Source organism: Gracilinanus agilis, chromosome 3, assembly GCF_016433145.1.
Source record: "Gracilinanus agilis isolate LMUSP501 chromosome 3, AgileGrace, whole genome shotgun sequence".
Classification (NCBI taxonomy): Eukaryota; Metazoa; Chordata; class Mammalia; order Didelphimorphia; family Didelphidae; genus Gracilinanus; species Gracilinanus agilis.
In genome coordinates this window covers 82,699,737-82,712,796 of record NC_058132.1, presented here as the reverse complement: position 1 = coordinate 82,712,796, position 13,060 = coordinate 82,699,737, and the positions used below count along the sequence as shown (strand labels likewise).

General features: G+C 39.3%; 1 protein-coding gene across 1 annotated transcript in view; it reads right to left on the bottom strand.

The window, feature by feature from the left end:
• KIAA0319L (KIAA0319 like) overlaps positions 1-13,060 on the bottom strand; it is a 103,701-nt gene that overhangs the window by 45,025 nt on the left and 45,616 nt on the right. Inside the window, exons 5-10 of the mRNA XM_044668061.1 lie at positions 10,565-10,662; positions 8,317-8,404; positions 5,925-6,017; positions 4,846-4,978; positions 1,881-2,109; positions 53-176 (exon numbers count right to left, since the gene is read on the bottom strand). Of these exons, the coding sequence (XP_044523996.1) occupies positions 53-176; positions 1,881-2,109; positions 4,846-4,978; positions 5,925-6,017; positions 8,317-8,404; positions 10,565-10,662 (765 nt within the window). The remainder of the gene's footprint in view (positions 1-52; positions 177-1,880; positions 2,110-4,845; positions 4,979-5,924; positions 6,018-8,316; positions 8,405-10,564; positions 10,663-13,060) is intronic.

Genomic DNA, 13,060 nt, shown 5'->3' with positions numbered 1-13,060 from the left:
TTACAAAGGCAACAGGTAAGAGGAAGAGCCAGGAAATGAAGTTATTACTTACCTGGCTGGACAATAACAATGACCTCTGTAGTGGCTTGGTGTCCTGCTGTATCAGTCACAGTGAGCTGATAGGTATAATCTCCTTCTTGCATTGCAGAAAGTTGCAAGGCTGGGGTTCTTACACCCTATATATAAATATAGACACATGGAAAAATAGAACCTTCCACTATAATATAAGACAGCAATTCCTACTCTGATGGAAATCATTTATCCAATTTCCTAGGCCTTATCTATTATCAAGGCTGTGCCTACTAATTCAATTATAAATGGTAAATGTGCAGTCAAACATTTGGAGAACATCTGGCCAAAAACTTCTTATCCACAAATAAAAGTTCCTGACTTCTTTAATACTAACAAAGGTTTGAATAAAGTCTCAGTTTTCCTGGGGCAGAGGAAAAGCTTGGCTCCAACAAGGGGTTTAGAGAAATGTGCAAAGAGGGCAAATATTCAAATCAGAAAGACCAAGACAAATATTAAGATAAATATAAAAATATATTCTTTATAAAAGCCTTACTGTCCCATTGAGGACAAACTCATTATGCTCCCAATAAAGCTGTTAAAACAAAACACAAAAAGCATTTCCCAATTTCATGTTTGAACTTTAACATCACCTCATAGAAATGTTCAGGATTTGCAACACCAGAAAAATATTGCTAAAAAACCAGGGCCACCTAGTGAGATTTATGTCCCTTTATCATCCATCCTTCCTCAAGCCTTTACAAAACCCCTCCATGGAATCTTTTTTTTTGGGGGGGTGGGGGATGGGGTGAGGGGTAAACCTTACCTTCTGCTTAGAATCAATACTTTGTGTTGGTTCCAAGGCAGAAGAGTGGTAATGGCTAGGCAATGGGGGTTAAGTGACTTGCCTAGGTCACACAGCTAGGACAGTCTAAGGCCAAATTTGAACCTGGAAACTCCTGTCTCCAGACCTGGCTCTCAATCCACTGAGTCACCCAGCTGTCCCTAGGCCCCACACAATCTTAAAAGCTGTAAAGTGACAAAATCACTACTATGTCAGTAAGAAGCCTGCTCCTTTGCTGGACATTAGTCTCTATGTTAGAATGCATTATTTCATGCTGAGGCAAAACATGCATCCTTGTAATTTTTATCTACTCCCTTTACTTGATCTTTAATCTCTGGAAACTGAGAGAAGTCTACTCCCTTCTCTTCTAGGTACTAAATGTTTCTTATACATTTTAAAAAGCCATCATTCAGGGAGAGACAAGAGCCAGGAGGTCCTGGGTTCATATCTGGCCTCAGACACTTCCTAGTTGTGTGACCCAGGGCAAGTCATTTAACCTCCACTGCTTGGCCCTTACTGCTCTTCTGCCTTGGAATCCATATTAAGTATCAAGTCTAAGAAGGAACAGGTTAAAAAAAAAAAGTCACCATTCGCTTAAAGGGGAAAGCTGACTTATTCTTTCTACATGCTAGGTCCTTTACTTGGCACTAAGGAAACAAGGATGAAGTAATTCAGATTCTGCCTACAAGGCATTTATAGTTGGGGGTTGGGGTTAGGAGTAGTGAGATAGGATATGATACATTTACATAAGTAAAATACATAAGACATGAAAAGAGCAGAGAAGGATACTGAAATTTGCTGACACTTTCACCTTGGTGAGGATTTTTCTGTTCCAAATCTAAGTATCTTCTGATTATATTTTTATGTTCATATGTAGTTAAGAGATATATCATAAGCTCTTAGGGGTTGTTAAAAAGGGATGGGGGGGATGCTTCTGTACACAAACATGACTTCTAAACTAATATTAGCAAATATAATTTAAAAGTTCATGGAAATGTTCCTATGGGTAGCTTGTGACCACTCCTACCTGCATGTCCACAACTTTTCCTTTGCTGCTTGGGCTAAGAGACCACTCATAGCTGGCAATGCCATGGTCATCAGTGCTTTGATTCCCATACAGGGTGATGGAGTTCTGAGGAAGAGTAATCACTTGGTTGGGTCCTGCATTGGCCACAGGAGGATAATCCACTGCCTTGTTCACAGTCAGGCTGGCGGTAGTTGAATTGCTGGCTCCAAATGAATCCACCACTGTCAGTCTGCCCACCAGGAGGAAGGAGAAAAGGACACAAATCAGAAGTGGGCTTTGGGTGAGAGGGGAACCATTGCATGATTTCAAATTCAAGGCATAGGTAGCTCATGACAGTATCAGAAAGGCTTGGGAGAACAAAGAGCTGAAGCTTGGACACAAAGGGAAAGGTCTATTCTTCTTCCTGTGTTCTCTTCATAAAAACTAGAAAAAACATAGCTTCAAGGAAAGGACACAACACTGCAGGATTTCACATTGTTTCCTTCAAACCATGGAGAATGCTCAGTGCACAGTAAGTGCTTAATAAAGGCTTGCTGATGGACTGGGCTACAAGAGGAGAGGCCCACTCAGCAGAGGCAGGTGCTCAGTACAAAAGGGAACTCCTTCACACAGCAACTCAACAATGACAAGTTTGCTTATTTTAATAGAATTCATAGGAATGAAGTTTTTAACAAAATTGCATTGACTTGTTTTGATATCACAGTTATTCTTGGTTAATGCTCCTGCACTTCTGAATTTCATTCTCTTATAACAAAGAAGAGCAGTTAAGTAAAATACATTTAATAGAAGGAAAATAGTTTACAATATGACCACAATAAGATAAAGGAAAAGCTCTCTGAAAGACTTTAGGAAACTGACCATGAAGTGGCCAAGTGGGACTTCAGAAGACTGGAGAGGAAGAGGTTGTGGCCTAGAGGGAGGTGCAGGACAAGAAGCGCATTTGAAGGCACAGAGAGTGTACTCCTCATTGGTTTTACCTGATACTGTTACAAGGAAGGTTTCTAAGTGCTTAGAAGGAAGTGATGGAAAAGTAAGCCAGAAAAAAGGAGAGCAAAAAAACCATCATTCAACCAGAGGTTCTTAACCTTTTTCATCTTTGGTGACACCTATGGGTCACTTCTCAGAATGTTGTTAAATGCATAAAATAAAATACATTGAATTATAAAGGAAAATATCCATTGCAATATAGTTATAGAAAAGTTTATGGACCCCCAGGTTAAGAACTCCTAAATTTAAATAAAAAGGAACTAAAGAAGGGGACATAAATGCGGCAACTTTGTTATTATCTTATTAAATTTAATATATATTTAAAAATAAAACTCAAACTATACATAACAAAAGTTTGTGGTTTCACATACAATCTTTTTCATTGTTAATTTGCATACTGGAATATTTGGTGATTATTTAGTCATAATAAAAAAACAAATAGCAAGTAACAGAGATCAAGCTAGACAATGTTGTACCTTTCAGCTGAACAGACTTTAAAAGTTATCAAATCAGTGTATCACTAAGCATTTATTAAGTGCTTAGTATGTGCAAGGCACAAGGGTTACAGAGGCAAAAGAGAAACAGTTCCTGCTCTTGAGGACTGTGTGTATATGTATATTCACACACACACACACACACATATATACGGTCTCCCTATATACATACATATATACTACACATATATAGGCATATACACGCATATGGCCACTCTTTCTATTTGTATATATACATAATAAAGTAAATAAATACAAGATAATTTTCAGGAGAAGACACAAGTAGTGGGGGCACAAAAGAAAAGGTTCCATGCAAAAGGTGATGTACGAGCCCAGTTCCCTTCATGGTACAGTATATATTGCCAAGACATACAAATAGATCAAGTCTCACAGAGAGCTGGTGACAGAGCCAGGAAAAGAAGAGAGATCCTCTAGCATGCCCTCTTTCACCTACAATTTAAGGGACTGTGTTTCTGAAGTGGATCTTTTTTCTAAACTATAGGAATGGCCAATACATATATGCAAAATCAGCTAATACCGTATCTCCTCTTAGAAGAAAAACCCACAGTAGTCTCGGCCAGTTTCTCATTCCCTGTTGTTTTCACAGGTTTTCCCCCAGATTCCACTAGTCTGTTGCATTAGAGAAAAAGCAAGTTACAGATGGCAAAATAGCAGCTAACCACCCTCTCTGCCATTATAACCAAACAGCTTCTGGCCTGCCTACAGAGTTACTATGACCAAAAAGCAGCTGATTTCAGAGTTTAGGAATGATGCTACTCTTACGCAAATTAAGATGGGGGAAGGGAAGGGGTGAATGAATCATAGAATGTTAAAGCTAGAAAGAATCCTAGAGAATATCCAATTTAATCCCATTCTGCAGCTTGGGGAACCAAGGCACAGGAAGGAGACCTGACCCTTATCTCAAATTAATTATCATATTTCAGTATGTGAAGAACCAAATTTGGGCTCATTGATATTGAAGGAAAAAAGAATCTAGCCAAAGCAAAATGTAAAAATCCATAAATCTTAAATGGGACCTTAAACACTAGCTACCTTTCTAATAAGGACAGTGATCATATTTCATCTCTTCAAAGCCATGAGAGTGAGAAAGGGAGAAGGAAGGGAAAAGAAATGTGCTGTTAACAAAATCCTTGAGCTGGGAATGGCAATGAAGTCCCTGCATAGGGAAGGAGAAGAGATGGTTATTGCTGTCTATCCCAGGTAGGAATTCTGGCAAAATGGAGTGGCAAGGTAGAGGCAAAAAGTCTTATCAAGGCTGGAGATAAATTGACTGATAGACATAATTTAGTGGTTGGGGATCTTTGCCTTCAATAAGTATCCACAATGGTTTTATAACTAATCCGAGATCAGAGAAAAATGATGGAATTTAAGATGGTATTTTCAACCAAAGACTACAGTAGATTTTATTTAAGTTTAAAGTTTGTTGAGCTTTTCCTGAGGTAGCTGACTGGATTATGACTTACCTGAACGTATAGTTTCCAGGGACCAGGTTAGTCAATTTTAATATGGCTGTGTCTTCAGATACCTTTTCTTCTCTCAGAGGTCCCTTCAGTTCTTCCCACTGGTACCGAACAATTTTATCATCATCGGTGCTTTCTGATCATAAAGAAACTTAAGATATAACACGTGGTGGTCTCTTTGCCCATCATTCTTATACACACTGGAAAATGAAGACTATCGCTTAGAAGGGTTTTTCTCCTAACAATACTGGATTATTCAGACAGTTTGAGCTTCTGCCCCTGCAGCACAGGTGTTAAGTAACCTATAGTCTGATGCTGCTTTTTCCAAAGGCAATGACTAGCATGCACTTCTTTCCACTTCCCTGTCCATATGGCATCCTTTTTCTTTAGCTTCTTCCCTCTTCTCCTATTCTAATTCTCTATCCATCTTTTACCTTATGGACAAAGTTTAGCTCAATTGGTGGTATTAGGATCTAAAGAGACCCCTGGGACAAAACAATCCACATGTACTAGGAAAGGAAGACTGAGCAAAATCTTCACAGAACTCAATCAAGCTTATGTTATTAAAGCCTTAAAGACCCATAACACTACCTGAACAGTGGTGAAGGACCAACAGCTGTCTGTGCCTGATCTTTTCAGTGAAATCTACTTCTAGTGCCAAGGAAACACTATGTCACTCTATCAATCAGAAGATACTCAGAAAGCTCAGTCAGTGGTAGGGGAAACTCTCTAGGTGAGCTTTCTGCAGCTTTGTCCATTATTTACCCTACTTACATGGGAAAAAATCTTGTGATAGTGGCACATTCTTAATTTAAGGGACAAGAACACAAACTATCAAATCATGAAACTCTAAAAGAATTTTAAATAACTCTGCAGTCTTTCCACCTCTAGGCATATAAGAGTTGCTTTTTATATGGTTGGAGACTTTAACCACCCTGTGCTGCTCAGGGGCAGCCAAGGGAGATTCAAAATGACCAGAGTGATGCCCCTGGGCTTGTACTCCATGACCCCACCAGGCACTCACTCTGGCAGAGCAGGGGGAATTGCTGATTGCAGAATCATACACTGGGGATAGTACTCACGGCTACCATCAATGACTGTGGAAGTGGTTGGCAGAGAGATTTCCTGGAACTGGGGTGACACAACAGCAACAGGAGGCTGATTCACATGGGGTTCTGTAAGAACAATGACCCAATAACATAAGGAAAACATACAGCCTTTGTAGTAAAGAAGAGTACATTGGGCTCCAATGATATAATTTGGTAAGCCTCTCTGAGATAGTCACTGGAGAGGAGGAGAACATAAGGCTCCATTTCCAGGTATTCAGAGACTAAGAGATCTGCTTCTTTTTACTGTCTAGGAAGGTCAGGACATTGTTAAGATCAACTTGCAAAAACCCTGCTTCTGTCCAAATCTAACTTAGCTAACCTTCAAGCTGAGGCTAAGGCCTCTCACAGTGATGTTTTAGGGTTACACAATGCGAATGATATTACAGTGGCAGACGAAAGACATACCTAAGAAAGGCTCTACGATAGTAGTGCTCTTTAGACTTCACGAGGAAGGCCACGAATAATTTCTCAATGAACGATCACTTGGTGGCTTCATGTATGGATTATGAGGTGGTATGGTCTTATCTCTGCAGATATAATTATTGGCCTTGTATAATAACCAACCTAAAATGGCTGTAAACTTGAGGAATGCTCTCTTTTCTTCTATGAATCATCAATTGGGTTCTATTTCTTCTTTTTAAAAAAAACCCTTACCTCCTGTCTTGGAATCAATACTGTGCTTTGGTTCAAGGCAGAAGAGTGCTAGGCTCAGGGTCACACAGATAGGAAGTGTCTGAGGCCAGATTTGAACCCAGGACCTCCTGTTTCTGCATCTCAATCCACTGAGCCACCTAGCTACCTCTTAAAACTTCTGAATGGAATTCTGGAAAGGTATAAACCTGGAGGAAAGAAGGCTAACAATCCCTGGCCCAAAGTCTTAATGGGTCATTGGAGGAGATCCTAAGTTCTCAGGGGCCCTACCAACAGAGTACCAGTTTTGACTAGCTCTACAAAGTTGGAAGTCTTTGATTATAGACCACAAAACACTGATGTCTGAGGACTAACTTATCAAAGCACACATAGGCTCAATACCAAGATAAAATACAAATGGCTCTGTGGTCTATATAGCTCCCATTCTGCTTCCTTAATGATGGCTTTCTCATCACTATTTCTCTCTTCTGAACAGATGCTGTAGGTCAACTACAACCTGGGTCCAAAATTCAAGAAGAAGAAGGCTGGGTCACATTTGAGAACCTAAGTGGCGATTTTAATGAACTCAGACTGCTGGTTGCCACAAAAGCCCACCTCTTGAGTACCAATATAGCTCAGCACTGATATGTTAGAACACTCGGAGAAAGGTCTCAAATGAATTGGTTAGATATTATATGGAAAAGATATGTTTAAGAATTTCACAAGATAAGGAATAAGCAGCTATATAGTGCCTATTATGTGCCAAGCACTATACCTAAGTGCTTTACAAATACTATCTCATTTGAGTCTCACAACAACTCAGGGAGATAGGTGCTATTGTTATTCCTACTTGACAGCTGAAGAAACCAAGGTAAACAGAGGTTAAGTGACTTGCCCAGGGTCCCAAAGCTAGCATTTAAACTTAGATTTCCTGATTCCAAGCCCAGTATAACATGGAAAGGATTGCAGTCTTCATTGGTGAAAAGATTACTGAAGCCAAGAGGACTTTGATTACAAAGCTCAAGGAAGGAAAATTGATCCCCAGAATAAAATAAAATACCTGCAAATAGGCTCTGGCCTACTTAGCTCTGTCAATGAATGAACAGAAAGGGTTACAAGAAGTTCAAGATCTGGACATTAAAGATGGCACTGAGACAGACACTGAAAGATAGGTTTTAGCTTCTGTGTTATCTTCTCCCCTCTACTCTGCCCCCATTTTTCTAGAAATGCCAAGCAAGAGTCAAGAACATCAAGAGTTTTTTCTATGATCCACTAACTAGCCAAGCTTCAGAAAAAATCTGTTTGAAATGAGGAAAAGTTGGCTCCTTCAGTGAAAGAGGAACAGTGGTGGATGCACGAGGAACTCTCTGTACAGTCCTGCATCTCTGGGAGGAAAATAAATGATCATCCCCAAGTGCCAGATGATAGGTTCTTTTTACTTTAGACTCTGGCTCTTGGTTCTCTCGGGCCGTTTTACAGAAGCATATGGTGCTTTCTCAGAACAGCATGCTTAGAGAAGTCCTCCCAAAAAGTTCTTTCGTAAAATTGCCGGGCTAAGTTCTTTCTACACAATGGTCATATTACCAATGCTATCTTTTCTTGCAGATTTTTTTAGCTAAAGCCAAAGTATAGACTTCTCCAGAAACAGAAAATCCCAATAAAAATTGTAAACATTCCAAAGCCTAAATTTCCTTCCTCCTTAAAATCACACAACCCAATATTGGGATCTACATACCTGGATTTACCGTCACATTCACATATCCCTCCCCGTGAGAATTCTGGCCATGTACAACCACTTTGAATTCATATAGACCCAGAGTGAGCTGTAGAGAAAGAGGAAGGGACTTATTAGACAATCATGAGGCACAAACAACTAGATTAACAACTATCCCCAAACACAAAGGCTTGAGCCCTGAATTTTAGCATATAACTTTTTAAAATGTAAATTTTATTTTTGTGAACGAACAAAAATCTATTTTCTCTTCCTCCCACCACCCTTTTGACCACTGGGAGGTGGAGGGGCTGGGGAGAAAGAAAAGAAAAACAAAACCCTCATAACAAATATGCATAGTCAAGCTAAAAACATTCCTGCATTGACCATGTCTAAAAACTATATCAGCATTAGTTACAGAATAAGAAAAAGGGAACAGGGAAGAGCAGGCCAAACAATGGACTGGAAATTTAATTCAGGAAATATTTATTAAATGCACATATATAAGACTGTGCTAGGAGTTAGGGACACAGAGATAAAATAAGATTGATCCTGCCCTCAGTGAACTTATCTATAGTAGGAGAGAGAAGTCAAAGACAAATAATAACATAAGTACAAAGGAGATGGACTTTGAGGTTATCTTTTTGAAACAAGGAAAAGACTTGCATAAGAGAGAAGAAAAGAAAGAAACCTCTTGTTTATAACTGAGGAGAAAAGAAAAAAGTAGGACCTGAACTGAGTCTTAAAGCAAGGAAAGGATTTTAAAAGTTCAAAGTTTAAAGAGAGAACATGAAAAGCAGATGGAGGACATAAAAGTTGTGAGGTGGTAAAGGGTAGAATCTGATCTTAGAACCAGAAATAATCTGGTAAAGAAAGGGGAGGAAAGTATAAAAAGGCTGGAAAAGTGAGTTTGGAGATAGACTATGAAGTTTTTTTTTTTTTTATTCTATAGGCAATGAGGGAAAGACTGGAATGTAGGCAGGGAGTAGCAAAAAAGGGGGAAAGAATGGAAGCAGGAAAACCAGCTAGGAAACTATTTTGTTAGTCCAGGCAAGAGATAATGGCCTAAACTAGAGTGGTTATACCAGGTATAGAAAGGGGGGTGGGGGGGAGGGCGCAGGGGGGAAACCTAAATGAAATACTGAAGGAATATAAACAAAAGGACTGGATGAAGAAAGAGAGAGGGAAGAGTCAAAAATCAGTTTGAAATTTTATGTTTTAAGGTTAATTCTAATAGTAATTGCCACTGGGAGAGTATGACAAGTTTCAGTTTCTCTGGATGTCAGTGTTTCTGTGGGACAATAAGCAAGGCCCTCTATATTCTTCTAACAGGACTGGGCTATGAGATTTAAATGATGATCTTTTCAAAAATAAAACATTAGAAAACTCAGCCAAAGGTATACTAGCAGAGGCAGCTGGGTGGCTCAGTGGATTAAGAGCCAGGCCTAGAGATGGGAGGTCCTAGGTTCAAATCTGGCCTTAGACACTTCTAAGCTGTGAGACCCTGGGCAAGTCACTTAACCCCCATTGCATAGCCCTTACTCTTCTGTCTTAGAACCAGTATTGGTTCTAAGACAGAAGGTAAGGGCTCAAAACAAACAAACAAATAAATAAATAAATAAATGAAATAAAGATAATCTAAAGTACTAGACATAGAGTCAGAAAGACTTAAGTTCAATTTTGGCCTCAGATTTTTATTAGCTTTGTGACCCTGGGCAAGTCTCTTAACTTGCCTGCCTCAGTTTCCTTATCTGCAAAATGGGAATGATATAATAGTAGTACCTATTTTAGAAGGTTACTGTGAGGGTCAAATGAGAAAGTATTTGTAAAAGCACTTAGTGCAGTGTCTGGCACATCATAGATACTAAATGCTTATTCCATTTTCCCCCCTAACCTCTAGAAAAGTGTGGAATAGCCATTAAATTCCACCACAGCAAGGGAATGTTCATAGCTATATGGATCCTAAGGTCAACTGCCTTATAAGGTCTAAAACCCTTATACTACTGTTACAGGCTGTTTAGCAGCTATATTTATAGCCAACACCATTCCGCCAGAGAAGTCTTTCTCACCAAAAATGTCATCAACTAACAAATACTGGAAATCTGCCAGTCAAGCTTTCAGGGGATTCATTTTTGAAAGGATGCTCAGGATGTGAGCGCTGGAAGTCTCTCCTGACTCTTACAGAAAAAAAAAAAAGTCCTACCTGGCATTATATACTTTAGGAAATGGATGGGCAACCCTTACCCATACCATATGTAGGAAGGAAATTCACCTTGGAGAGTTTAAGGACCTGTGAATGCTGTCCTTCCATTTCCCCGCTGTAGTTTGTAGGATGAGTAATCAGCTTCCATTCGTAGGAGTAGATTGTGCCTAAAGAAGGGCCAGTTACAGAAATCATGAAAACATACACCTACACCCCCTGGAGTGAGGGCATTCACAATACCTACCAATAATTCTTATTTTTATACAAAATAGATCTGGATTTCAGATCTGGCCTTTCCTTTACAGGTTTCGTCTCAAAACTTCTCAGAAGCTGGATTGCATGGGATGCAAATCTGTTTGAGGATAAGGAAGGATTTAACTGACCTTGCTCTAATTATTGCCTTCTGTTCTCTAAGCCCCACACAACTCAAGCCTACTGCTCCTTCCTCCCAAATAAAAATTATGTGTGGATGCATGCGTGCGTGCGTGCGTGTGTGTGTGTGTGTGTGTGTGTGTGTGTGTTGATAAAAATGGTGGTATTCTAAGTGATGCTATGTTAGTGGTGACTGCTGATTCTCACTGACAATATCTGCTCTGGAATCTCCTCCTCCCAACCAGAAGAGACAAACTCACTGGAAACAAAGACCATTTTCTTGAAAACTTCTTTTGCAACAAAGAACAGCAATGATTTCTAAATAACACGGTTCCGAAATAGCTTTCCATAGAGTGCTAACAATGCTCGTCTCACTGAGGTCATCACACCCTGGTGAGTTAAAAGAGTTGCTCAAATCCTGCTGAGCCAAATAACATACTGCAGCAAGGACTGTAGGAGATGGCCCATTTAAAACAGGCCCTATTTAAATTAATTAAAATCAGATAGAGCACAAATCACAAAAGTCCTACCTCTCTGATGCCTCGGTTTCTAGTTCAGAATAAATCAGGGAGTGTTTTGTTGTCCAAAATGAGGGAAATGCTCTCAATACTGCTTGGGAGCAAACATGTAGACAGACAAGCATAACACCATGGAAAGAACCCAGGATCTGGAGTCAGAGGATCTGGACTATAAATGGCTATAAATGCCAGTTCTGCTACTTTTTATGACCTTAGGTGAGTGACTTCTCTTTGTGCCTTGGTGTCCTCGTCTGTAAAATGAGAAGGTTGGATTCAATGTCCTCTGAGATCCCTTCTACCTTAAATCACCTCAAATTATGTGAGGGTCCAAAGGAAGGACTCAGTTTAAGTGAATATTCTAGGGTTAAAGAGGAGAAAGTACCTACTCATAGCAAAAATCATATCGAAAAGGAGAAAAATCTGAATGAGGAGTCAGCACTTTCCTTTCTCACAAGTCCAAACTGGTACTTGAAGGTCAGTGCTCCCTTGTTTAAATGAGTAAGAATTCAATTCCAAAGTGTCCTGTTTCTGTAGGCTTGATCTCAACCTATAAACATAAAGCCTCTCTCTGTCCACACAATCCTTTCTGCTTCCTTTGACAAATGCAATCTACAGTATGGTCCAAGTTTGTACACTATAATAGTTAGAGCTAGGAGGGACTCTGGAGGTCAGCTGATCTAATCCTTTCATGTTAGAAATGAGAAAACTAAAGCCTTAAGAAATGGGGCAAGACAGCCTTGGACAAGTATGTCCCCTCCCTGGGGGTCTTATTTTTCCTAAGAGTCATAGCAAATTGTAGTTAAGGACAACTTCCCCCACCATGGTAAACAGGTACCCATGGGTTTGAAAATTCTACATTTTATAAAATTGGAAATAATGGAATAAAGACAATACCCTTGGAGCAAGGAAATATAAAAAAAATAACTAAACATTTCAGACAGTGCAGAGTCCAAGAGTAGTAACAGGAATCTGTTGTGGGACAACTAAGTGGCTTGATGGATTGAGAGCCTAGAGAGGAGGTCCTGTTTTAAATCTGGCCTCACACACTTGGTAGCTATGTGACCCTGGGTAAGTCACTGAACCCTAAATGCCTAGCCCTTAACATTCTTCTGCCTTGGAACCAATACTTAGTTAGTTCCAAGACAGAAGGTAAGGGCTAAAAAAAAGTGAGTCTGTTAGGTACAACCCTGTTTTGATCAGTTTACTGAATACAGTAAAGAACTTGGGGTGGGAGGAGGATTGAATGAAACATCTTGTGCTCTAGTGAATTTTGGGTGCAAGACAATATTAATCCATACACAAATTTAAATGCAGTTTAGAAAAGAAAGTATACTAAGGTCAAAGGATTCTCACATAGAACTGAGGTAAAGTAGTTAAAATCCTACTCTTATCATTGCCTCAAGTCTTCAAAGGCTTCTATTTTGCTTCCACCTATAATTCAAAACCATCACCAAGGGGAAGGAAAACACCTCAACTTCTAGAGGAAGGTGGAAGAATTGATAAGGAACTGGAAGCTGTTAGTCAAAAAATATAGATCAATGCATTTAGGCGTTAAAAACTATATTCTGTATAAATATATTATTTGAAGTAGGAAACAGGAACTCAGCATTACAGGTAAATGAAATATGTATATATATATATATATATATATATATATATATATATATATATATAT